We start from the raw sequence: 27807 nt of genomic DNA, 5'->3' as shown, positions 1-27807 counted from the left end.
CAAGACCCTTGTTGGTCTCCCCTCCGGAGGTCTGCAGGACCTTGTATTTGCCCCAGCGCCGCGCTAACCACGCTGCCTTGTTTACTCATCTGTCACCAATCTGTGAATTACAAGGCAGAGACTGCCCCTTTTTTAACTTTAGCCTGTAATAAGCAAATGCCCAACACTTACTACAGAAAGGATTAATCCGGGCAATGAAACAAAATTAAAAGTTGGGCGTTCATTATTCTTTATTTGTAGTCTGTCCGTAATTCCAATGATAATATTTCCAGCTTTTTTTTTTTTTTTTTTTTTTTTGTCCCCCTTCAATTAGCCAGAGTCTCGGCGTACTTCGGTAGCCAGCTCCCTTACAAAAGAAACCGGAGGGATTAGCAACCACAACCAATGAGGGCCGGGACAGCTTAAACGGACAAGATGGCGGCTGCATCACAGCGGCCACAGTCTCCACCCACTCAGGGAGGAGGCCTGCGTCATGTGACCCTTCCCTGCCTGGCACCGCCTCCGGCCGCAGTGGCTGACGGGAGCAGAGCGGCGAACGAGGGCGTCGGCCATTTTGTGTCTGTTTCCTGTGGGACGCGGTGGTGGCAGTTGGGTCGGAAGAGTGAGCGATTTTTGCCTCGTTTTTCCTGCTTGTTTTTTCCCCCCTTTTATTTTGTCGGTAGAGCGCAGTTATGGGTCGCAAGAAGAAGAAGCAACTGAAGCCATGGTGCTGATATCCTTTATCGGTTTGAAGTCGAGGCCGAGCGGGGGCGCCGGGTGGTGGTGCCTGGGACTGGGAGGCCTTGCTCTGGCCTGTGGCAGAGTGTGTCTGAGATCTAGGCCTCGAGGTGGGCGGCTTGGTGGCTGGGGCCGGATTTGGGAATGCTTTGCAGAAAATGAATTCCCTAGGGCGAGAGGCTCTGGCAGTTGGGGGTCGGTGGACTTCGTGACTCAGGAGGTTCTTGCTTTGGTACGTGCCTTGACCCAACCGCTGGGAGGCGGCTTGGACCCCTCCACCAAGGACAGTGTCCCCTAAGGATATTCTGCCGCACTCCGTTGTTTTGGTGACGATTCAACAAAGGGACTTTCTTCGAGTATAATACGCAGATTGAGTCTATGGAGGATTAGGGGAGAGCTTCCGGAGTCTGTCACCCACTTTTTCCGTTTTATTGTAAATTCGGTGGTTTAGTAAAGGCTTGTGTTAGTCAATCCTGGTTTCGAAACCCCCCCCCCTTTTTTTTTGGCCGGGGTTGGGGGAGAACTAGCTTCCGCGTCTCACCCGCTGGCGCCTTAATCTTCAAGAAGCGTTCTCTTAGAGGGTGGAGTTTCTTGTGTCTATTACCTGGCTTTTTAAGAGTAAAAAAAAGAAAATGCTGCTTATCGCTTGCTAAAACGTGGCGTCTTTTTAATGTTTTACGGAAGCGCCAATACACTACTCGTTAAAATTGGTTTTACTTATTGTCTTGTACTTAAAAACGGTTTGTTACAGAATTGCATTTATTTACATGCTAGTTGAAAAACGGTCACTAAATTTTTAAATGTGCTTTTAGGATAATCTGACGAGTGAGATAAAAATTCTGTTTTATTAATTAACTTATGTGTGAGTTTAAATACATTCCATGTGGCAACATAAATTTGTAAGGAGTTGCAAAGAACTTTATGGACTGTTTCTATGGATATGTTCTTATGAGATTTTTGGGTCTAAATAATATAAATACTCTTAAATTCTAGATATTAGGTAGATTTTTAGTATTTCGAAAATTTTTGTTTTCTGTTTAATGAATTCTATTTTGAAATTCAGTCTTTATATAAACTTGGGATTTTTTTTTTTTTTAAGATTTATTTGACAGCACACGCAGGGGGAGCGGCATGCGTAGGGAGAAAATCAGACTCCCCACTGAGTAAGGAGCCCAGTGTGGGCTCCCAGGACCCTGAGATCATGACCTGAGCAAAAGGCAGACGTTTAATTGACTGAGCCACTCAGGCGCCCCAAACTTGGAATTTTTTAACATTGAACTGTCCAGTCTACAGTGTGCATTTTAAATGTTGAAATGTTGAACAGAAAAGTTAGTTTCACTTAAATCTTTGTTAAATGCAGGGATTTGACAAAACTGTATTGCTGATTACTGAGATGTGTTCATTTAGAGGTGAAGAGAGAGTATGGGTTTCTAGGAAACTTAAGAGAGTCGAATTACGTGGCAAGATAATTCCGAATTGTATAGTAAATATCAGAGGCAAAGTTTGTATAAATTATATTTTTGGTTTTAACTGTTTTCATATCTTAATGTTCTTCCTGTTCTCTTATATGACAGATTTTTTTTTTAATAAGCAGTGTCGTTATTATGCTGGTTTTGTACCTTAACGTTGATCAGGTATTGTAACAGAGATTTTGACGATGAGAAGATTCTTATACAACACCAAAAAGCAAAACATTTTAAATGCCACATATGTCATAAGAAGTTATACACAGGACCTGGCTTAGCTATTCATTGCATGCAGGTAAGGATTTTTTTTTTTTCTGTATTTAATTTATACCCCCTTGTTTGGAAAACATGAAAAAAATTTTTGAATTTCTCTTTGGCAGCTGTAGGGTTTTGTTTATTGCAAAAGATCAGATGTGGTCAGTCAGCTTTAAAAAAAAAAAACCTGTTTTTAGCCATTAAGAAGATAATTGATTTTTTTAATGTTTGAAGAAAATTTATGTTGATAATGTTTATTTTTGAATTACAGTATTTTTTATCCTAGGTTAGATTGGTGACAATTAAGTTGAGGTCCCAAAGTATCTTCTCTGTACTTGGGTTAGAGAACAAGGATCAGTGATTTAAATTTTGTGGTCAGTCTGACTAGTTCTAATCCCATGAGAATTAATACATAATTAGCTACCATTACTCACTGCCATTGAAGGATTTGTTATAATCTGTTGCCTGGGGATAGGCTTCTCTTATTCCATGGACCTCTTTTGGAGTGGTAACGTTGTTTCATTTGATAATTTTTGGGTTTCTTGAGTTTTTTCACTACTAGGTAGGGAGAGCTTTGCAATTTATATTTTTAAAGATCTAGTAAGTACCTTTGTGTCTTATTCAACGTTATCTCTTCTACTTTTGCCAATCCTAGAGCTGCCTGAATTTTTGCCTAATTGGACCCTAGAGAGATGAGAGATGAGCAAATCCCTATTCATTGGAAACTACTGTTGGTAGGAGGCAGGGAGGTAAATTAAAATAAGATGTTTCCCCGAGTTTAAAAATAAGTTTATAAAAGAAAATTAAGTTTATATAGATCTTTTTCACTCCAATTATATAACTATAACAATAATTTAATATCCATTCAAAAATATTTTAGATCCTGCTACATGCTGGACCCCACAGTTTTCCACTGTGGCAATCACTAGTTACATGTGGCTACTTAAAAGAAGCTTAGGGGCTCCTGGTGGCTCAGTTGGTTAAGCGCCTGCCTTCTTCGCTCAGGTTAATATCCTAGGGTCCTGGAATTCAGCCCTGCATCAGGCTCCCTGCTCAGTGGGGAGCCTGCTGCTCCTTCTGGCCCTTCTTCGTGCTTTCTCTCACTCTCTCTGAAATAAATCTTTTTTTTTTTTAAGCCTAATTTAAAAATTAAAAATTTAATATGTCAGTCACGTTATAACCACATTTCCAGTGCTCAATCACATGTGGCTGTTGGATCACTATTGTATTGGGTAGTTTAGATATAGAATATTACTGTTTATTGGAAAAAGTTCCTATGAGAGGGTATTGTGCTAGACAGTGTTTTAGGCACTAAGTATATAGCTGCGAAGAAAAAGTCACCATTGTGGAGTTTAGATTCATATGGTGGAAGAAAATAAACTAAATAGTTGTTTGGTGATAAGTGATAGAGAAAACTAAAACTAGGTAGGGGGCATAGAGAGGGCCACAAGATAGGAAAAGCCTGAATGAGAAACTGACATCTGAACAAAGAGATCTGAAAGGAAGTGGGAGCTTCTAGGGACCAACAAATGAAAGACGCTCATATATAGAAGCATTCTCCTATATTGAAGGAAAAAGGAAAGGGTAGCAATGTGCTTTGTATGGGAAGGCTTACTTACTGTAGGCCATTTTCTTTAATTCTGAATGACTTGGGAGGTTTGAGTAGAGGTAGAGCATGCTCTGTTGCACTTTTTTTTTTTTTTTTTTTTAATCATTGTCCTGGCTGTAGGCTTGAGATTAGACAGGCTGCAAAGTGCAGTGAGAACACTTAGGATGAATAGAGCATTCCAGGCACGAGGTGATGGTGACAGAGACCAGAATTTGCTGGTGGATTAGATGCGGAGTATAATAAAATGAGGAGTTACAGATGATTTGAAGGTTTTTGGTCTGAGGAGTGTGAGAAATGAGTTACCATATACTGAGATGTAGAAAGCTGTGGGAAGAAGAGACTTAGAGGTGAGGACATCAGGATTGTGTTATGTTAATTTTGAGTATGGGTATTTAATTTTGAGAATGTCTATTGAATATCCAGAGGGAGATGTCCTTTAAGCAGTTGTGTTTACAAGCCTGGAGTTCAGAGAGGTGGAGCTGGAAGGATACCATGTAAGGATGTCTATTTTAATTCATTATACTAGATGTCCTTTCTCAGGGAGTAGAATATAAATGAAAAAGGGGTGCAAGGACTCCACTTTAGGCCACTCCTAACATTTAAAGTTTGGAAGATTAAAATAAACCATTCAAGGACATTGAAAAGGTAGGGAATCCAAGAGAACAGTGCCCTGGAAACGAATGAAAGGTTTCAAGGAGTGAGTTATTTAACTGAGTCAAATGCTGGTGGTAGGTCAAGGAAGAAGAGGACTGAGATTGGATTAATCTAAGTGGAGATCATTGGTCACTTGCCAAGAGTGATTTCGTAGAATGAGGATGAAAGCCTGATTGGAGTGCTTTCAAGAGAAAATAAGGAAGTAGAGGCACTCTTTAAAGAAGTTGCACTATAGACAATAGCAGAGAAATGGAATGGAACTAGGAGATTAGTTGAGAAATTTTTTCAGTAACATCTTTTTGACTTAAGTGCTTCTGTTTTTGTAGTCCTAGTGTAGTTTCACAGCAACCTGTGAGATAGGCATGGCAGTTAAATCAGATACATCCTCCAATTTTATAGATGATACTAGGACATGAATATTTTAGATGGTTCACATCAGTTCTTCTATCTTTTCAGCCAAGACCATACCGACTTCTAGGCAAGATCGTAAGAAATCTAATTCTGGCTGGGGTATTGTGAGGTGGTTCGGTAAATCATGTTACTTTTCCTTTCTTCCCAGCAGCTTTTGATATGTTTATTCTTGGCCTTATCATTTAGAAATATAACAGACTAGTTAATGTGTATGTAAATATAATTTTATTTCTTTGGAAAACATGAATTACTTCATCTCCATTTGTCAAGAATAGTAACATTCCAGGAAACTTAGAAAACTGGGTGATTAAGGGGCGCCTGGGATGGCTCAGTCGTTAGGCGTCTGCCTTCTGGCTCAGGAGGCTCGGGGTGTGATCTCGGAGACCTGGGATAGAGCCCCACATCAGGCTCCTCTGCTGGGAGCCTCCTTCTTCCTCTCCCGCTCCCCCTGCCTGTGTTTCCTCTGTCGCTGGCTGTCTCTCTCTCTGTCAAATAAATAAAAATAAAATCTTTAAAAAAAAAAAAAAAAGAAAAGAAAACAGGGTGATTAAGTCACTTGTTGGGTAGCTTTATTTATGGATCTTTTAATCATAATAAGGAACAGTGGTTAAAAATTAATAAAAAATTATGGCAATTTTTTATTTTGATTTGTATGTCACTGTTTAAAATCTTTGAGATACATATCTAAGAAGAAAATACTTAGCTTCCTTTAATTACCTTTCTGTTCTTACATGAAAGTGTTTTGGGAGGAAAGAAAAATTTGAGTATTGGACAAATATGTCCAAGTCCTTACTAATGTAAATCAGTGGTTCTCAAGTTGAAGCATGCCTCAGAATCATCTCGAGGGCTTGTTAAAGCACAGATTGCTAGCCTTACCCAAGTGTTTCTGATGGGGTGGGGGTATGCTGAGAATTTGCATTTCTAATAAGCTTTCAGGTGATGCTGATAGTACAGGCGAAATACCGAGACATTTTTTAGCCTAAGTTAGTGCAAGTTGCTGAAGAAACCAAGACTGACAGGAATTTTACTGTATTGACAAAAGAGACCTATTTGTTCTAGCAAAAACCATACAGGGGAAAAAAAAACCTGTAGATTTCCAGTGTTTTATAATAGAACTTCCTTCTCTTTGTGATCTACCAAATAAATTTAGGGTAATGACAGGATCACTGCTCTGTAGTAAGTGCCTCAGGTAATCATTAGTTATGGGGAACGCTAATTGTAAAAGTTACTTTTATATTTTGTGGTAACCACAGGCTTGTCTCAAGATCCATTCTTGGAAATTTTAATTCTTAATATAATGAGACTGCTTCATAAGCTTTATTTAAGTCAGACTTGAAACTTCTCTGATATGAGTGGGTTTGCTTGTTCATTGCTGATACTCCAAGCAAGCAAGATTATATAGTAAACTTGAATTAATGTTTATTGAGCCCTTATCATGTGTTAGACATCCTACCAAGTCCTTTTTATATTCATTATATTTTCTTTAATCCTAAAAATGTGTTAGGTACTATTGGTGGAGTAATCTTAAATCAAGTGATTTGCCTAATCCACATACCTAGTTAGTAAGCCGCAGAACTGAGGATTGAATTCAGATAGTCTCACTATAGAACCAGTTACTCTTTTTTTTTTTTTTTTAAAGATTTTATTTATTTATTCGACGAGATAGAGACAGCCAGCGAGAAAGGGAACACAAGCAGGGCGAGTGGGAGAGGAAGAAGCAGGCTCACAGCGGAGGAGCCTGATGTGGGGCTCGATCCCATAACGCCGGGATCACGCCCTGAGCCGAAGGCAGACGCCCAACCGCTGTGCCACCCAGGCGCCCCAGAACCAGTTATTCTTAACCATTATACTAAGTGTTCTCTAAGTAATTTCAAATTACTCTTAAAGGACTTTATGAGACACTTTATCTAATGGAAGTTTGTTTTAATGTTAGGTGCATAAAGAGACAATAGATGCTGTACCAAATGCAATACCTGGAAGAACAGATATAGAATTGGAAATATACGGTATGGAAGGTATTCCAGAAAAAGACATGGATGAAAGAAGACGACTTCTTGAACAGAAAACGCAAGGTAAATATTAAGATCTATTCTTTTTCTTAATACAGCTTCACTAATGAGAGTATTATAATACTTTTGATGTATAAATTTAATAGTGGGTGTTAGATTTATTCAGAATTCCAATTTTGAGTTTTGTTTTTTAGGTCTTAAATGTTGGAAGGTTGTATATTTGATTTGTATATATGTAATAGCACAGGGATCATTCCAAACACTTTATTATGTTTTTATTCCTAACTGAATTCCAAGTGGGATTAGCAGGTGTTGAGGTTTTTGAAAATGAAGATCGCTTGTTTTGATTTGTGTAATCATTAATAGTAAAAAAATTTTTTTAGTGCTGTTATTTGACTCGGAATTTGCGATCACTATCCAGGTGGGTGGTAGAAGTTATTAATCACCTATGAAATTTTTTTCTCTTCTACGATTTTATTTATTGTGAGAGAGCATGTTGAAGGGGGGAGCAGAGGAAAAGGGAGAGACTCAGGCAGACTCTGCGCTGAGCCTCAGCTCGATCTCACAACTCTGAAATCATGACCTGAGCTGAAACCAAGAGTTGGATGCTTAACCAACTTAGCAACCCAGGCGCCCCTTTATTTTATTTTATGTTTTTAAGGTTTAGAATTTTTTTTGAATGGGAGGGAGCGAGCGAATTTGGGGAGGGACAGAGGGAGAGAGAATCTCAAGCAGACTCTGCACTGAGGGGTGAGCCTAGACTTGGGGCTCAATCCCAGGACCTAAGGATCATGACCCAAGTTGAAATCAAGAGTCAGACACTCAACTGACTAAGCCACCATGCAGGCGCCCCATGAAATTTTTTTTTTTTGAAGTAAGCTCTACACCCAGTGTGGAGCCTAAACTCAAGACCCCCAGATCTAGAGTCACATGCTCTACCAACTGAGCCAGCCAGGTGCCCTGAAACTTTTGTTTTGAAAAGCATTGCGGAGAGGTCAGACCTCTTTGTCATAGTTTACCTTTTGGGATGGAATAGAAAGCTGTTTTTTAAAATAAAACTAACTTAGGAAAATTAATTTACCTGTCATAGAATAGGAAAAGTGTGTTAACTTTCTTGCTTAAGGTAGATTGAAAAGACATTTGAAGAGTAAAAAGAACAGTATTGACTTTTTTTTTTTTTTTTTGGTAAGAAAAATCTCATGTACTGAAGTAATATTATTATTATTATTACTATTATTTTAAGATTTTATATATGGGGCCCCTGAGTGGCTCAGTCGTTAAAGCGTCTGCCTCCGGCTCAGGGCCTGATGCCGGGGTCCTGGGATCAAGTCCCGCATCGGGCTCCCTGCTCCGCTGGGAGCCTGCTTCTTCCTCTCCCACTCCCCCTGCTTGTGTTCCCTCTCTTGAGGCTAGCTGTCTCTCTCTGTCAGATAAGTAAATAAAATCTTTAAAAAAAAAAAAAAAGGTTTATTTATTAGAGAGCAAGCAGGAGGGGCAGAGGGAGAGGGAGAAGCAGACTCCGTGCTGAGCAGGGAGCCCTATGTGGAACTCAATCCCAGGAACATGGGATCATGACCTGAGCTGAAGGCAGATCTTAACCGACTGAGCCACCCAGGCGCCCTAAAATAATTTTTTTAAATGTTGAATGTCAGGCTTGCTCAGTTTTTCTTTTTTACTTTATGGGAAAAAACTAATTAAAACTTTTTTTTAGCAGAGAGTCAAAAAAAGAAGCAACAAGATGATTCTGATGAATATGATGATGATGACTCTGCAGCTTCCACTTCATTTCAGCCACAGCCTGTTCAACCTCAACAAGGTTATATCCCCCCAATGGCACAGCCAGGGCTGCCACCAGTTCCAGGAGCGCCAGGGATGCCTCCAGGTATTACATAAGGGTTCTTTTTTTTTAATGTTTCTTTTTATTATGTTAGTCACCATACAGTACATCCTGGTTTTTGATGTAAAGTTCGATGATTCATTAGTTGTGTACATAAAGTTTCTCAAAATTTAACATTTTAAGAACTTTATTGATATGGTGTAGAAGTATTAAAATCTTTCTCTTACCCCTTTAATATTTGTGGGTTTTTTTTGTTGGAATTCTTATTTATAGGCATACCTCCATTAATGCCAGGTGTTCCTCCTCTGATGCCAGGAATGCCACCAGTTATGCCAGGCATGCCACCTGGGTAAGAGAACTTTTAATTGACTTGTGGGCTTGTGCCTAGTAATGATCTTTTTCAACTTGGGTGTTATGTGAATTTTTAAATGTTACATTGCCTTTTTTTTTTCTTCTAAAAGGTATGGGCTCCATAAATATTAAACTTGTGTAATAAAGGGGTCTACCAATAAATTAAAGGAATATAAATTTGCCTCTGAAGAGATTTTTGGGTTTTAGGATGTCTGTAGGCAGCCATCTGCTTCAATTGCATCTAATGTAATTAAAGTAGTTGGTTGTAGATTTGTGTTTCTGAGATTCAGAACTGTCCAATACACCTTTGTAGTTGTGACAAGAAGCAAACTCTGTAAATGATTTTATTTGTCAAATCATCAAGAACTAAAATGAATATGAGGTGCTTGTGCCTATCACTTTTACTTAAATATTGTTGGATGTGAGAGGTATACAATACACTTTCCCACTGTATTTTGAAAATCACAGTTAGATTTTGATTTTGTCATACATTTTCACAGATTGCATCATCAGAGAAAATACACCCAGTCATTTTGCGGTGAAAACATGTAAGCATCTCATTCATAATGTAATTCAGGAGGTATAATCATAATGTCATTTTTTTGTGTGTTTAAATGGTATCTATTCAGTTGACTTCAGAAATTTTCTAACCTTCCTCACTAAAATTTCTAAAATGTGCAAGCTGGTTGACACAGGTTTTTTAATGGAGGGAAATAAAACATCTGTGAGGAAATTGTAATAGACCCATATAAATAAAGCATTTTCTAAATGCAGCTGTTTTTCCCCCCAAACTGCTAAAGTAATGGAATTTAGTTAAAAGGGTTGCTGTTTAAGAAAGAATAGATATTTTGCCAAAATTACATGCTTTATTATTGTAGAAGGTAATTCGGTTTTCTTTTAATGAAATCTGTATATAGAAGTTTATCTTTTGATAAAGTCCTCAATTGAGAATTCACGAACTTGTAACTGTTTTAAGTGAATTGGACACTGATATTTGAAGGTGAGCTCTTTTAGGGGAAGGAAAATAAATATGGGTTATGTTTTTAAGTCATGGTTTAGTGTTAGGTAGCTGTTATAAATAGACATTAGGCAATTGTGTGAGTTTACTTTTGACTGTCTTTAATTTCAGTGGTAGGTTTTTGGTTTTTGTTTTTTTTGTAACCCTCCAAAAAAATCTTTACTCCACAGTGTACATTCAGTATTTTCTTTTGAAAAATCTGATGACTCTGAAATAGTTTCTCTCTTTTATTTACATTCTGTGTGGAAATTTTCAAATGAGACAAAAGGTGATTTTGATTTCCAATTACACATATTTTAGAAGAGGCCTCTTGTATATATTGAGGGTATAATTGTTTTTAGTGACTTTAAATGTATGAAAATATTTTGTCAACAAAGACTGATTTTTCCCCCTTATTTTACTCGTAAACCCAAGAGTTTGCTGGTTTATAGAGGGTTTATTTTGATAGAATTGTTTTAGTGTTGTGTGTTCTTTCAGCTTGATTGATTTCAATATTAGGGGTCAAATTCAAGTCTTTTATCTGTTGTTTCAGGCTTTAGCCAAAATATTTTCTAATAGTTTATACTGTTAATTAACTTGGGTTGTTTCTCGAAATTTGCTTTCTAATAGAATGATGCCAATGGGTGGAATGATGCCACCTGGACCAGGAATACCACCTCTGATGCCTGGTATGCCACCAGGTATGAAACATTAGATAATTTCCTTTTTAATATGACTAGCATGCTTTATTCTTACCTATTTTGGACAATAGGCTTATGGATTTTAGTGCAGTTGTAATTTATAATTTCCATAGGTTGCTGAGTTCTTTTTTAAATTACTTGGTGGAGAAGTGTTGGAATGGACCTTGGGGTTTTTTGAGTTTTAAAATAGATGATAAACAGGTTTCAAAGCAGTCAAAATGAGTCACAGAACCTATGCACCAAAGGTCATATACCTAAGAGGGGTTGTATTTGTGGGCTTGTTTTTGTTTTGAAGATTTTATTTATTCATTTGAGAGAGGGAGCATAAGCAGAGGGAGAGGGGGAAAGCAGCTCCCTGCCAAGCAGGGAGCCCGACGTGGGGCTTGATCCCAGGACTCTGGGATCATGACCTGAGCCCAAGGCAGATGCTTAACCAACTGAGCCACCCAGGCACCCCGAGGGGTTGTATTTGTTAGAAATATTTTAGATGAGTAATGGAGACTCTTTTGGCAAGTAATGGAGAAAACCGTCAAACCATATTTTAAAACGTAGGCATTTATTGTCTCAACAAAAAGAAAAGTGGTAGCTTCAGTGGCTGGTGATATCAAGCACCCATGTGTTTTTAAATTTTCTTCTTTGCTAACCTTAGCTTTTCTCCCTCAGACACATCATTCAGTTGTTACAAAGTAATTCAGACAAGAAAGCGTGTCAACAGCAAAGTGTTGGTTTTTTTCATTAGGGAGCAAAGTATCTCTCTGAGAAGCTTCCTAGCCTCCTAATGTCTGGGACTAATGTACCCTCTAGCTGCAAGGGAGTCTATAAAAAAACCCTGTCTTGACTTTGTAGTCTATAATGTGGGGAATGGGATTTGGTTAGCCAAGTAGGTGTGCCATAGAGGCCTTCATGAGGCTCTCAGTTGGTTTCCTTGCTTTTTTATATGTAATTCTAGCAAGTTTGGTTTGCACTTCATAGCAGATTTAGAAGTGCTCAAGTTATAGTTGATGTAAAAGGAACAGGAAAAATAAGGCAGCAGCAAAATTTGGATCGTTGCCAGTGCAACCATTAATTTATGGGCAGTAGCTCCACATATGTTAAGTTCTGAGATAATTTTAGGCAAAGTAATGTTGAGGAAGTTTGAAGAATGCACTAGTGATGGGTTTTAGGAAAATTTATTTGAAGTGCTTGAAGGAGGGGCACCTGGCTGGCTCAGTCAGTAGAGCATGCAACCCTTTATCTCAGGTTTTAAGTTTGAGCCCCATGTTGGGTGTAGAGTTGACTTAAGAAAAATACAGTCTTTAAAGTGTTTACAGGAATAACTTAGTTTTCTGGAAAAACTTTTATGGGTATATGACCTATCAAAGTTTTTATAGTAATTTGGATTAGATTTCGGAGAGCATCCAGCTGTTGGATGATTGCAGTAATTCTTTACATGTTTCACAAAGTTTGCCAAATCAGTAATATTAGTAAGCTTAATTGCTACTTTCCCCATATATAGAATCTCTAGTGGTATCTTTCACTTCCCAAAATTCTGAAAACACATACACAAAGGAATAGAAAGGTTGCGGCAAGATTGTTCCAATGAGCAAATGCCTGAGTTATTTGGACTTCATTGAATTGAACAGTTCATCAGTAACTTTGTAGTATAGAAGCATTTTTTTATTTTTATTTTTTTCAGTTTTTTTTCAAAATTTTATTTATTTATTAGAGAGTGTGCACAAGCAGTTGGGAAGGGCAGAGGGAGGGGGAGAGGAGACACCCTGGTGAGCAGAGAGCCTTACCCGGGGCTCGATCCCAGGACCCTGAGATAGGACCTGACCTGAAGGCAGGCGCTTAACCAACTGAGCCACCCAGACTCCTCCTTTATTTTATTTTATTTTATTTTATTTTATTTTATTTTATTTTTTAACTTTTTATTTATTCATTTGTTTATTTATTTATTTATTTTTGAGGAGAGCACGTGGGGGAGTGCAGAGGGAGAGGGAGGGAGAGAATCCCAAGCAGTTTCCACACCCAGCATGGCCGCTGATGGGCAGCTTGATCCCATAGTCTGAACAGAAATGTAGAGTCAGAGGCCCAAGCAGCTGAGCCACATTTTCAATATGGTATATTTTAACAGAGTTTTGGGGAAAATTTTTTCTGAACTAAATGTTTCAACACCCCCCCCCCCATGCTCCCAACATTTCTTTTCTATAGGTATGCCCCCTCCTGTTCCCCGTCCTGGAATTCCTCCAATGACTCAAGCACAGGCTGTTTCAGCACCAGGCATTCTTAATAGACCACCTGCACCGACAGCAACAGTTCCTGCTCCACAGCCTCCAGTTACTAAGCCTCTTTTCCCCAGTGCTGGACAGGTAAGGTGAAATTCCTGAAAAGGAGTGCACTTATAATTAAAGGTAAATTGTAGTTGTTTGTACAAATCCTTGAAATTGTCATAGGTCAATTTTTTGTTTTTAATCTTTTTAATATAATTTATTAAATACAAAGAAGTGTCCTGTTCTTTTCCATGTTTGCACACATTGACTAGAGCCAGATAGTGTAGTATGTTATTTTTTTCATAGCTGTGAACTCTGGTTATTCTTAGCTTTAGTTAGATGTGAAAGTTTAATTTCTGGGGACTTAAATACATGATAATGTTTAGAGGTCCTCTTTCGCCTCTTGAACTGTGAGTGGAATGAAACCAGAGTCAAAGGTGAAAATCCTAAGACCTTAGCAAATCATTTGTTGGATCTTTAATCTAGAACAGTGACAAACAACAATGCTACACTTTTGCAGGAAGACATCATTTGACCTAGTTAGACTTAATCTTTCCTACTGAACTTGTCTTTTTTCAGAACTCAGAAGCCAAAGATCCTTTTGTTACATATATATATAGTATGTATATAATGGTTGTTACTTTCTCTTTTTTTTCCCCAGACAGTAGTAATACATCTTTATTCTCAATTGAAGGTATCATTTTTGAAAAATCACAATGCAAAAACACATCCAGTTTTAGAAAAGAAACTGGTTAACTAGGTTTATTGGTGTAGATTTAAAAAAATTTTTTTTGAGGCTCATACTGTCACTTTGTTTATTGTAAATGCATTAACTGCCTGCCTCTTTAAATAAATCAGATTTGATTGCATTATATTTTGCATTTATAAAAATGCAATCTATACTTTAAAAAAAGTCTACCACATGGCTTATTTTCACCCATTTGTTTGGAGACTTTTCATTGTTTCCTTTCTTTTATGCTACAGATGGGGACACCTGTAACAAGCTCAAGTACAGCTTCATCCAATTCAGAAAGTCTGTCTGCATCTTCTAAAGCTCTGTTTCCTAGCACAGCACAAGTACGCAGGAAGTTGCAGTTTAAAATTGTTAAAATGGCTTTATAAATTTAACCCTTTGGACCCTACTTTAAAACTAAATCTTTTCCCAAAAAATATACTATGTTTAATTTTTTTAAAGTTAATGGTATAAAAATCAGTGATATTTGAAAATTTGAACTCATACTAATAGAAAAATATGTACCCCAAACTTCTATGGTTCTAAAGGGTTAAAAGCATGTAAGCAGTAAATGCATTATAGTGGCCAATGGTTAGCCTGATGCATGATTAAGCTTTTTTGATTTATGCTGTTTAATCTAATGCATCACATACAATGTAAGGAAATTTAGTACTCTGCATTTGGTTCTAAAGTTGGCCTAGTGTTATGTTTCATATATTTGGTGTTATGAAGAGTAACACATTTATTACTGGTAATTTTACCCTTTAAAGATCCTACTGAGCCCCTTTGTCCATGATAATCATCTAGCCATTGTTAATTGGGAGGACACTGTATGATCTATATGAAGATATCTCTGAAGGGACATCTTTAATGTGTCACCACTGATACTATTTATGCTATGCTTAGTAACTAAAATTTATTCAGACATTCGTATTTTGTAATTTCTAACTTTTTTTTTTTTTGAGGTGCTTGGTAGATTGGTTAAACAACTAATTTAGAATAGTAAAAGTAGAACATGCTGTTTCAGTACAATGTAATTCATCAGTCTGAAATAAATACAAAGCTTTGTAAAGCAAGTAAATTTTGGTGAGAAGGTAGATAACATCTTAGAAGTTATATATGCAGTCCTGTTTCCGCTGCTGAGTTTTGGATGTGACTTTGACCCAGCATCTTTTGATATTCTTATGTATCATCTAGATTTTTTTGTGGAGTTTTAGTTAACTTTGTTTTAATTTCATTTAAAATTTGGTCCTTTATTGAATGTTGGTATCTCATTTTTAAGTTAATTATAATAGATAATTCAATTTTGGGTTTTGACGTTTCCTTAATGAAAGATTGTGTTTTCCAGGCCCAGGCAGCTGTCCAAGGACCTGTTGGTACAGATTTCAAGCCCTTAAATAGTACCCCTGCAACAACTACAGAACCCCCAAAGCCTACATTCCCTGCTTATACACAGTCTACAGCTTCAACCACTAGTACAACAAATAGCACTGCAGCTAAACCAGCGGCTTCAATAACAAGTAAGCCCGCTACACTTACGACAACCAGTGCAACCAGTAAGTTGATCCACCCAGATGAGGATATATCACTGGTAAGTTTTTTACAGGTTTTTACTAACATAGTTTGAATACCATTGTAGTAACTTTTCTTCTTAAAATATTAATTTGTACACAAGTGGTCTTATAATCTGATCTAATGCTGTGTGGTTTTTTATCATTCTGATTTTTAAGAACCACAAAGTAGAGTGAATATTGTGTGTTTTGATCTTAAACACACTCTTTCCTCTACTCAGACTATTTTTAAAAGAAGACTGTAAGTTGGGTTCTTAACTCTCAAAAATCATTTTGGTTACACATAAATTTGTAAATGATAAAACAAGTGTGAGGTAGAATAGAATATACAGATCCTTTGAAGCTTATTTACTTTCTTCACTAGACACTTTCTTGCTGAGCCAGTATATAACTCCTGGAAGGTTATTAGCCATTTTTCAAATATAAAAATAGGTGACGTTTCCTCAAGGCATTTAGATTTTAAGCAGTTGGATTGGTTTGTGGAGCAAAAATAATGATTGGGAAGTTAAGGGTACATTTTTTAAAAGTTACTGTATAAGATTTTGGATATTTGTTTTTTATGCTTAATGACACGTTCTCTGCATTCAGATGTTTAACATTGTGTTCATTTTTATTCGTAGGAAGAGAGAAGGGCACAGTTACCTAAATATCAACGTAATCTTCCTCGACCAGGACAGGCTCCCATTGGTAATCCACCAGTTGGACCTATTGGAGGTATGATGCCACCACAGCCAGGCATCCCACAGCAACAAGGAATGAGACCCCCAATGCCGCCTCATGGTATTTCTTTTTATGTTTATTGTATTTATTGTATTTAGTGGATTTTCTGAGTATACATATAAATTTATGTTCAAAATACATTGCATTTAAAAATATAACACACCAACTCAATCTATTTTTTGTGTTTTAAATGTGTTTTTTAGGTCAGTATGGTGGTCATCATCAAGGCATGCCAGGTTACCTTCCTGGTGCTATGCCGCCATATGGGCAGGGACCGCCAATGGTGCCCCCTTACCAAGGTGGGCCTCCTCGACCTCCGATGGGAATGAGACCTCCTGTAATGTCGCAAGGTGGCCGTTACTGATCTTACTTCATCCAATCTAATAGGTTTGGAGATTAAACCTTTTCTCAACTTGTGCTGTTTATATAGCCAAGCTTCCGTCAATAAGGCTTCATTGTGACTTTAACAAACATTATCTTCCCACATACCAGGAACTATTGGACATTTATTTTACATGGGAAAAATTATTTGGAATAATAAAGCAGGAACTTTTCCTGAAGTTGCAATTTATACTGTATGGCTTCTTTTTCATGTTTCATCTAGGTTTTTAGAAGTGAAGTATAGTAAATTTGGTTCGTTATATTGTGAAGGCGCTGGAATTACATGAACATACCACCTTAATAAAGGCAAGTTCTGTAAGCTTACATTGCTATTTGTAAAGTTATGCCTTCACAGCATTTCATATGCTGTTGGACTTCATGTCCCCAACCTAGCTTGGTGAGGGCTGTAACTGTTTCCGAGACCTGTACATTGGAAGTCTGAATGTATAACAATATTTAATGTATTTAGAGTTCCTCATGTTGCAGGGTTTAAGAAATCTGACCCACCAAGGTCATGTGACTTTTCTGTACTGTTAAACTTCATTGTAATAAAATGAGAGAAAAACTTACGCCTTTTTATTCATAACCCAGCTGTGGACCACTGCCTGAAAGGTTTGTACAGATGCATGCCACAGTAGATGTCCACATAATAAAATTCATAGTTACCAATACAGTTTTGATATATCATTGGATTCTGTCTTTGAATTGTAGGTTGTTCCTTAGCTGCATGTTTTAAACTGGACAATATATATAGAATTGTGTGTTAGTGCTTAAGTTGACAGAAAAACTTAGATACATATGAGTCATTACATAGTGGGTATGAAATCTTTATATTGTGTCACCTTTCCACACCCTTGATGTCACTACGTGTTAGATATGTTAGATATCCTAGATATTTAAAATGTAACCCTTAGTATGCCCTCTTTCCTGCTGATGAAGTTCAGAGCCTAGTGCCAGACCCATTCATTTCCTTCTGATTATTTTTGAGACTGCAGTACTGCGTGGACCTCAGAAGCTTTTCAGGTGTAGACTTCTAGAAGCTTTGGTGCATGCAGTAATAGCTTTTTGCTGTTCATGGATTGGAATCTTTTCTAAGTATAATGCCAAAATAATCTAAATGTGCCTCTGGATGGTTAACAGACGGCTTTAAAATTTTTTAATTTTATTATGTTCTTGGAAAATTACATTCTTTCTTTGATTTAAGATGGCTACCTTCTGTTATTATAAAGCCTGAATGGCTTTCCTGTTAACCTTTTCATTCTTGGAAATTTGAATGTGACTGTGTCCTGTGAAGAAGTTTTCTGTAGAGGTGACACTGCTATTAGTATCTTGTGTTGCAAGTCTCCTACAATAATAGCTCTTGTTGACCTTTTTTGGCATTGTTTTAATCTTTATTTTCGTAAGGTACTTTTATGATTATTTAAGTTTCAAATGACCTGTACAGAGCATAATTATTATATAATGAAGTCAAGTTTTTCTCAACATAAAGTTAAGGCTTGTGAGAAAATGGTGATAATTTTTTATAACCTACATGTGAAGGTGTAGATATGACATGAAATCTGAGTTGTTGTCTTTGAAAAAAAGTTTTAACCTTGTAGGAAAATACTGAAAACTTTTAATCATCATAAAAGAGTCTGTATTTAAATGACAAGTAAAAATCATTTATTTTAAACAAAGCATACAAATATTTACAGAGCTGGGTGCTGTTTTAAATCAGACATTTGCTCCAGTGAAATGTTTTATATCTTGTACCATTGAGGTTCAAGAAACTTCATAGCTTGAAAAGGCAACATCTGTCTGTGTATCACCAAGAATGCGTTTCCTTCTGCCAGCAGCTAATAAGCCCCATACCGCTACCCTTTCCCTCACCAAACACCTGCCTACTAAGTAGTTTTGGAATTAATATACACTTAGATTTGGCAGCACATTTATTAGACTGCCAAAGAAGAGCCTGTGTTGAAAATCTGTAAGGTAAAAATGGCATGATTAAAATTAGAATGATTAAATAGGAAATGTTTTCCCAAATCTGTTGTGTTTCAACATTTCATGTACAGGCTTATCAGCAAAATACAAAAGGTTAGTAATGTTTCAGAACTTATGCAAAGCTTTATTTACATTTAATGCAAAGATAACTGATATTTTATATCAAAGTTTGTTGCTTTCTGAAGTCTAAAGAGAGAAAATACTACTTTTAAATAAGTTGTAGAATTTTAATTTTAATTAAAAGTTAATCCAAAGTGTTATGCATGACACTTAAGCACACTGTCTCCAGTGTTGTGTTAGGTATATGGCTCAGGTGGTGCCCATTTGGTATATTTAAAGTGTAATTTGTGCATGCATCAGCATAATTAAGCTTCTGGAAAATACCTTTTACCTAACTGCTTCTGGGGTCCATAGTGTAGTTAAGTCATGAGTGGAACAAATCATGTTGAAATAATTAACTCTAACTTATGCTTTCTTAAAATAATAGATGGAGTTGAGTTGAAATAAACTTCCATTTGCCCTCACAGAAGACATCTTTAGGACTTGTTATATTCAGGCAGGCATTGTGATTGCCATAATTTAGGAAGTTGTAAGATTAATGGGACTGCCAACTTTGGCTCTCCCTTACTAGTCCACTCCTATGTTACTTTAAAAAAAAACAAAACAAAAAAGTGACTTAACGTTTTGTCTGGCACTAGTTTCTATTGTGTATAGATTTTACCTACTGTATGACAGAACAAGACCAGCAGGTGAGGATCAACTTTTGAGTGGGTGCTGGAATTATCATTTAATTTGATTACTTATATTTTAGTAATAATCGCACACATTTACCATTAGGAATGGGGAAAATACTAGTGTACTCCTGTTCCACTGATTAAGTTACATATTGAGCTTAAACTCATCTTAATTGAACTTAGTTATTTGGGGGGAGATCCCCAACAAAAATAAGTATGGGTTCAGAGTGGAATTACAGCAGACAGTAGTTTTTTTTTTTAAAAAGAGCTGCTCTTTTTTCCTTTGCTTGCTTGATCATTGGGATTTTTTTTTTAATGCATGTCTTTTAAATTAATTGGGTAATGTTTTTCTAAAATTAAAATTTTCTTCTTCCTATAGCCCTGCCATAGGACAGGCTGAGGCTGAGTCTCAGTGTTGCCCTGTTCAGTCTGAGGCAAGTGGGATTTATTTTATTCCTTATAGGGGCTTTCACAGCTTTATGGCTGTTGGATATTTATGTCCCCAAACTTGCAGCAAGTTTGGTGAAGGCCCCTAAATTTAATTAAACTTAGGATTTTTATACTCTTTTGGCAGAGAAGGCTCTATATTAATATTCACGTTTGACTGTGGTGTTAATAAACCTAAAAAGTATTTGATATATGTAATTTTATGTAATTTGTGTTAATAGCCTCAGTAAAGCTGGTATTGCTATATCGATCTTTATTAGTAAATTGACAAAATTTGACGTTCTTGATTTGGAGGCATGGAATGTTTTGTTCAAATTTTCCACTTTCACTTTCAGGAAAAAGATACTGGTCATTTTCTTCTCAAACTGTTAAATTTAACTTCATGGATAAGTTTGATCATTGGAAATGCCATAGGATACTGAAATCTGCATTCTTAATCCCAAAGTTACGCATTGAACATTAAGGTTGAAGGGTCATGTGGAAATGCTTGTGATTTTTAATATTTCCAAACTTCACCACATTAGAGCAAATGTTAATGTAGAGCCCTTGTGAAGAGTGGGAAGGTGGTGTGTGTGTGGTATGTATGCATATACACTACACATTTGATAAAAGGATAATAAAAGAGTTTGGGTATTACAGACCTGTCAGTATTGGATAGGTTACTAATTTTCAAGTAGCCAAACTGAAATTGAATCGTGGTAAACTTTGTACATTGAACTGTGGTGGAACATTTTTTGAGGTTCATTTTCAGCATTGCTGAAAAATATTTTATGCAGTATGCACACATGAAAAGTATGCGCATTTGATTCTAACTAAAATTTGCTTTTATTTGGTGAAAAACGTGTTTATGTGTATATGTTGTGAGGAGTAAAGAAGGAAATGGAAGAGAGGCCAAAACATAAACTGGACTACTTTTGTTTCTTCCTGTGTTTAAGCCACACATCTGTTCTATCCAGACTGCATATTCTTTTGAACAGTAACAACATAATAGTATAGTGTTTAGCTAACCCAGGATTGTTTTCTATGTGGTTTTAATTCTTGGAAGCATAAAGAAAAAAATATACATTAAATGAATTCCAAATTTTCACCTGTGCAATTGGAACATACGACTTTCTCTGTAACTGAATCACGGAAAAAAAGATTTTAGTGATCGAAAAAAATTTTGTCACAACAAAAGAATACATTTATAACCTGTTCGGTAATTACATCTCTTAAGTCTCCTTAATTGGAGATGCTTTCTGTTGCATCCACCATCCCCCAGTATAGTGAAATATTCAAGAATGAGGCTGCTTGTCCTAATTCTAATAGTGAAAGTTGAAATAATTAAAATAGGCTCTTACATACTTGACTATTGGGGGTTGGAGGGATTTTCTAAGGGTGGCATAATTTGTTGAAAATACTTCTGAAGTAGTATGATTTTGAGAATTACATAACTTCAGGTGTCTATTACTTCCACTGGTAATACTTGGTAAATGAAATGTTGAACTAGCTACTTTACAGAGATAAAATTTTGTTTTGAGTAAACTGATACTTGTATTGGCTAGGGGATAGAAAGTATTTAAAATATAAAAATTTTGTATGAATCAGGTACATCTTTTTAAAGAGGCAGTATTTATCTGCCTAATATTAAGTAACCTTTGTATGTTATTCCAAAACAAAGTCGGTTTTCTCTTACTGTAACTTTTATGGGAAACTCTTCTAAAAGGAGGGATTCAGTTATAAGACTATTGATTCTAAGGCAGTTTTGTAAGTAAACATTCCCACTAGTTACACTTCTTGCTGTCTCATGACTTGAATATTAGTGAAGGTTGCTCTTTTTTTTTTAACCCTTTCTCAATATTTTGTTTTCTGTCATCTGAATCATTTTAATAAATGACTTTTTGTTTTTCTAGCATAGAAATCCTCTAACTTCTGTGTGATATTTCTTGGCAAAATGAGAAGCAGTTACTTTAATGATGTTGTATGTAGTGTTACGCACATAGTGATTATTCATAATTTTGTGATTAATGTTGAATTTTCAGAACAATATCTTTAATATCTTGCTGTTAGGCATTCCCTGTTATGGGATCTAAGTCAAACTAACTCGTAGGAAATGGGGGATGTGGGACTTGATTTTGAGCTCCCTGATACTTGAAATATCTCCAACTTTTCCCCGGTGTCTTCATGTTCTTACTTGGCATTTTCATTGAGAAATGATAGGCTTGAAAGTAGAATTAAAAAAAAAGATTAATAAAGCTCAGAATTGCTTTTTATAAGCATTGTTGTTTCTGCTCTGAGCTCTGTACATCCTTGTATAATAATTTGGCCATAAAGGGAAGAGTTTTTCATTTTCTCCCTAACTCTGGAAAAATAGTAGCTTGAAACTATATTAATTTGAACTTTTAAACCATGTCTCTCTCAATCTGTTCAATTAAGCTCATGTATTCTCAGGGGAAATACCTTTATTTTACTAATAAGCAGGATGTAGAAGTCATATTAAGGCAGAAATTGAAGACTTAAAGGAGCTCTTCACTGATGCTAATTTCAACTACTACTATTTGAAGCAAATTGAATCCTGTATTATAAGTCAAGACTGTTCATGGTTAGGTTCTTTAGGAGGCATATAATCAGCTATATTAGAATATGTTTGTGTATATGTTTTAATCTTGATCAAATTACAGAGAAGATGCATGTGAGTAAACTATTTTAATGATTGATAACTTGGTCCCATCCATTAATTCTAAATGCTGTGTAAGGTTGTGTTATGGCACAGCTTCAGTAATGTGCTGTGTGTTTGGTCAGGGGTTGTGTAATGCTGTATAAAGAGGGGAAGGCCTTTTTTTGGAATTCTCTTGGCCCTTAGGCATTTTTACCGTGTCTGGGTTTTTGGGGGGGGGGGGTTTTTTTTTTTTTTTTTAAACCATCATTATTGATGAATCTATGCCTTCACCTTTGGTTAAATTTGCGGAGCTGGCAGTGAAATTATTGATGCCCAACTTGAATAAAAATGCAGAAAGATATTTCCCCAGTTTACTACACACAGACCAGGTTTATTTGAGAGGTGGTCATATAATGTTGTTAGGCTTAAGAACCTTAATTATAGTGAAAGGTAACAGCATTCCTGCTTCTGGTTTGCATTTGTGATTAAGGTTTCACCAATCATTTATTATAATGTATCTTCCTCTTTACATTTTGTTCATAAATACTTGAGCAATCAAATGAAAATAAAATTTGCAGCATCATTTCCTTTCTCTACTAACGAAACAAGGCTGCTTAACCATCCACGTGAGCCAAGGGAAGTTATCGAAGTTTCTGTAGGTTTGAGTTAGAACAGTATGGGGCATGTATTTATTGAGCAAAGCCTCCCTTTTAGTTACTAGTTTATTAGTGTATTTCCAGGAGAAACATTTTATTTTTCAGTCCATGTTTTAAATCTCTAATAAAATGAAATCAAATGTTTTGAAAATTGAATTTTAAGCTATTAAAAGTTGCTTTCCTCTGAGGAGTACGTCTGCACACACTTAAATTTAGAAATTACCATGTTGAGATTTTTCCCCCCTCATACATGCCCCCCCTTTTTTAGAGGAACCAAAATTTCCACATAATATACATTCTGGAATACATAGTTTATTAAAAGTGAAGTGTGTCCAAGAGATAGTGTTTTTGAGTCATTCTCATAAGGTCACTTTAAATTTAAGAGCCAATGTAAGATAACTTTTGTAAGCCTTAGGGAAAACGTTTAAAATGTGTTAATGTCAGGTTCTGAGGAAATTTAATGCACATTGACTTTTTAAACTATGGATTGAACTCCTCAGTTTAATACAATTTGTGTTTTTGTTAACTAGCAGCAGAATTTCAGCATTTGCTACTTACTGGTAGAGAAGAAAAATCCCACAGCCCTGCCAGTACAGGTTAGTTTAATCTGTAAGTACCTGCTGTTCCTATTTTTTTCAAACATACCATATAACCCACACAAGGAAGAAAGCTGTGCAGTTACTTAAATGTGAGTATAACTAATAATAGATCCATTGGACACTTTTTTAAACACTCAGTACTTGGGCCAAAGTAGCTAGGTTTGCTAACCTCAGTTGTGAGAAAGGTGTAATATTGCTCCTTTATTATCTGGTCGTGGTTGGCCATAAGTAGATATGTTGTGCATAAAAGGAAAAGACAGTTAAAAGTTGCAATTGGCTATATGCACATGTTGGTTATCTGGTAACAGTGCAGGGCTTTGGGTCCAGGCTCTTTTACTTAAGCCTCTCCCATGGTGGTACTCATATTTTACCTTTTAACTTTTTACAGTATGAATCATCCCAAGAAAGTCAAGTTTCCTCACCTCTAGCAATGATACATGGTGTGCAATCATAAGCTAGAAAATGTTTTCATACTGCTTTTTTGTTAAATGTTTTTAGTAACTCTTGCTGTAAATAAGTACTAATTTTGTTCATCTTTTTTGTAAACTATAACCTATTCTGTTGGTGCACTACCACTGTGGGCTCATTTTACCTTGAATTAAGAATAACAAAACTGACTTTTTAATATTCAAATGAAAACTGACGTGCATCAAGAAACCTAGACAGATCCTTGTGTATTCCTTTTGAGGGGCAGTGAGGGTGTAATGGCTTGTAAAAGATCTGTGAAGGTTTTTATTACTGTCTGGTTCTACCAGAATTCATTGTTGTCTTCAACCATCTCTGAGATCCTTCCTTTAACCTTTAAATATTACGCTCTTATGTTGATAAACATTTTAAATACCAAGGAGAAGAATAAACCTTACAGTTTGGTTTGTACAAGCCTGAACCATCCTTCCATTCTGTAGCATTGACTAGGATGCATGGCTACCTCCTCTACACCCTAAGTGTGGTGATGTCTAATTTGAGACAGTCCATAAAACTAGCTGATCTTGTATTCTGTTACATGGGGATGGTAATTAGCCACTGAAAACAGACCATCTTAATGTTATTTTATATGAAAGTCATGTACTTAATTAAAAATCTCGATAAATCAACTGATAATAAAATATATTTTATAAGCTATCCACTTGTTTTTTTAATATAAAATCGCCTAAGGGCTTAAGTTTCATTGCCTTTCACAGTTTAATCTATATAAGAAATGGCGTAGATACAGTGGAAATGGTTTTCCTTAAAACCATCTCTATAAAGCTGCCTTTCTGGTGAGTATTATTTTATACTTCTCTGTCACAATTTTTCCTTTAAGTTTAACTGAAATGGGTTACTGATCAAAGAAGTGAGCAGTTTGAATTATTACACTCTTTAGATGCTTGAATTGGAAGTGTATTTTAAAAGTTGATTATTTCACCTCCTGACATTTCCCTAATAATCCAGGATCACTTTTCTGACTTCCACTTAGACTGTAACTGAAAAACCTTTAACACGCAATTTTTTTCTTTTGGTAAGATGGAAAAAAATGTTTTTACTCAAAACTAATGCTTTAGAAAAATGTTTTTAGCTTAAGATTTTGTTTTTAGCTGACAACCAAAAGTTTTGTCTTAATGCTTTTGGTCCCTGCACTGCACAGGTGTAAAATTTAAATATCAGAATTTGTCTCTTCTCCATGAAGCTGCTGTTGCAGTGATTCGTGAGCAATTAAAGCTGAGGGTAGGCTTGAAGAAGGACTTGCCTGAAATGCTCCTGCAGACTAGTGCTTATAGGATTCTCTATGAATGAGGCTTGAAAATTTCAAGATATCTTTAAATCTTTTAACCTTGCATGGAAAACTTGGGTTAGAAATACTGGTTTCTGGGACTGTGTATACCAGTGGAAATTAGCCTCTGGGTATATTTCTAATTACTTTATGCCTTGTTTAGTACTTTCCTTCAGAGTGACACATGGGGTTTTTTTTCTCCCTAGTCTTTAGCCACATCCTAGCTGATGTCAATATAAGCTAAGGATGTTTTCACATTGTATGTCTTGCTGTGAGGTTTGTAAGCCAACAGTGAACAGGAAGCTGCTCCTAATGCTTTTCAGTATGGAAATGATAGTCTTCTAAAATCTGAAAATTGATATGTTGAGTATGTGATAATGGTGATGTATTCTTCTAGATAAGCACTAAACAAAGTATGGACCCTCAATTTATGTCTTTAAGATTTAAAGTGAAGTAAATTTCTAAGGAACTCTGTCCTTTCCTAGCAAGGATAAGCAGACATTGAAAATGTGGTAAGTATGTAACTCTAAATGCATGTAATAGTGGTGAGAGTAAGTAGCCAAATTGCCATAGTTTAAAATAACGTTTAGACATGAACAAGAATTCTTGAATCTCCTTTGGGACTTAATGTATGTGTGTCTAGCATTTTTACAAATTTGTGTGCACAATGATTAAATTGAAATGAACCTTAACTCCTTTGTCTGGTCTGTTTTCTTTTAATTTTGTATGGTGCTTTAAACACTAATTGTATTTCAAGCCTTTTTCAGGGTAGAAATAAGTGGCTGATAAAAAAAATACCTTCAAGAAGAATTATTTAAAACCCAGTGATAACTTTTTAGCTTTTTTAAAGCCTTCTGTTTTTCAGCTCCAGTTAAAACTGACAGTAGACAGCTGACCAGAAATGGGGGGCTGGGGGGAACCAACCTTGTGCTCTTTCTGGAATATTGTAGGAATCATTGTTTAATAGTAAAATGTTGTGAAGCTGGTTTTTGATTTTCACAGAAGCAGTGCTTTTTAAATTAAGAGAAAAGGTGATGAAATTTGGAATCTCCACTGTTCTTCCTGGGATGTTGTATTTAATAATAAGAGTAAATGGAACTTCAAGTGAAGACATTTAATTGCTACACCAGGGAAGGTGATTTATTTCTGAGTAGTATGTCCATTTCCTTCCTAACTAGGATAGCATTATTTTGTGAAGCAGTTCAAGATCCCAAAGGGTTGTAGGAAACTCAGTTCAGTTTACAGGCTTCACGCTATAATTGTACTGGCAGGGAGGGGAATGGAAAAGCAAGTTACATCTGAATGAACAGGCAAGGGAGAATAAAGGACTAGTCCCTTTGTATGGTTAAATGATCTAGCTAAACAAAAAAATTTGGCTAGTAGCGTAAATTTCTTGCAGGGCATCTGGGTGGCTCAATTGGTTAAGTGTCTGACTCTTTATTTCTGTTCAGGTCATGATCTCAGGGTTGTGAGAACAAGCCCGGCATCTGGCTCCACACTAGGCATGGAGCCTGCTTAAGATTTACCCTCTCTCCCTCCCCCCCCCAATTAAATAAAGTTTTCTTGCACAATAATGTATCACGGGAAGCTAATGCAAAAGAAAAATGAAGTGGATGACCACAATTACGCTGTTTACCAGTGTTGAATTTTAGTCGGTTCTTAGGGTTTGGGGGAAGAGCTGTTCCTTAGTGTATAGCCATACGCTAAGACTAACATGCCAAAAGGCACTAAGTTTTTTTGTTTCTCTTTGAGGTAGTCTGGGGGTGTTTGCTAGACTTCAAGAAAGCTAAAACTACCATTTGAGAAATGGTGTTTTATTTTCATAGCTGAAGCAGTTTTCATCTAAAAGTTGAAGGATTTTTGCTTCTGCATTATTAAAAGTAAGCCTCTTTGTCCCCTGTTTATGGTTAACCATTAATATTTGAGCGCCTGTTATTTACAAAGATGAATAAAATCATTTATTATTTATGATACTTGTCTGAGCCCATTTTATTAAATGTATCCAGAACAATTTATATTGAGAATGATTGAAGTAATAAGCATCGGCTGTCCTGATCAGTTTTTGGTGTGGAAAAGACAGGCAGTTACTTTGATTAAAAATGGAAATGTCTCGGGGCGCCTGGGTGGCACAGCGGTTAAGCGTCTGCCTTCGGCTCAAGGCGTGATCCCGGCGTTATGGGATCGAGCCCCACATCAGGCTCCTCCGCTATGAGCCTGCTTCTTCCTCTCCCACTCCCCTGCTGTATTCCCTCTCTTGCTGGCTGTCTCTATCTCTGTCAAAAAAAAAAAAATAAAATCTTAAAAAAAAAAAAAGGAAATATCTCTTGGGAGAAAGC

General features: G+C 36.4%; 1 protein-coding gene across 9 annotated transcripts; it reads left to right on the top strand.

Moving 5' to 3' along the window:
- The first annotated feature begins 528 nt into the window (after window positions 1–528).
- Window positions 529–27440, top strand: ZNF207 (zinc finger protein 207). 9 transcript variants are annotated; one of them, XR_008961260.1, is made up of 13 exons: window positions 529–712; window positions 2352–2478; window positions 7046–7184; window positions 8836–9003; window positions 9232–9307; window positions 9810–9857; window positions 10937–11007; window positions 13201–13358; window positions 14244–14336; window positions 15341–15583; window positions 16184–16343; window positions 16487–16970; window positions 19761–27440. XR_008961260.1 is itself a non-coding variant. In XM_026517632.4 (12 exons), the coding sequence occupies exons 1-12, from the start codon at window positions 672–674 to the stop codon at window positions 16645–16647; spliced, it is 1485 nt and encodes a 494-aa protein (XP_026373417.1). In that variant the 5' UTR covers window positions 529–671; the 3' UTR covers window positions 16648–27440. The 9 variants fall into 9 exon arrangements, 7 of the variants coding, with proteins under 7 accessions (XP_026373417.1, XP_026373419.1, XP_026373418.1 ...); XR_008961259.1 differs by having other exon boundaries at window positions 530–712; window positions 8833–9003; XM_026517632.4 differs by having other exon boundaries at window positions 16487–27440.
- The last annotated feature ends 367 nt before the right edge of the window (window positions 27441–27807 follow it).

This window comes from Ursus arctos, unplaced genomic scaffold (genome assembly GCF_023065955.2).
Source record: "Ursus arctos isolate Adak ecotype North America unplaced genomic scaffold, UrsArc2.0 scaffold_24, whole genome shotgun sequence".
Lineage (NCBI taxonomy): Eukaryota > Metazoa > Chordata > Mammalia > Carnivora > Ursidae > Ursus > Ursus arctos.
Note: the sequence above shows the minus strand (reverse complement) of the source record. Positions and strands in the feature narration are given on the sequence as shown.

What these genes read in the sequence shown, in the direction of transcription:
- ZNF207 (XM_026517631.4), top strand. Translation starts at nt 672, where the DNA reads ATGGGTCGCAAGAAGAAGAAGCAACTGAAGCCATGGTGCTG. An exon ending in TCTTGAACAGAAAACGCAAG is followed by an intron (nt 7,185 to 8,832) that starts GTAAATATTAAG and finishes ACTTTTTTTTAG; the next exon opens with CAGAGAGTCAAAAAAAGAAG. An exon ending in ATGCCAGGCATGCCACCTGG is followed by an intron (nt 9,308 to 9,809) that starts GTAAGAGAACTT and finishes ACATTTTCACAG; the next exon opens with ATTGCATCATCAGAGAAAAT.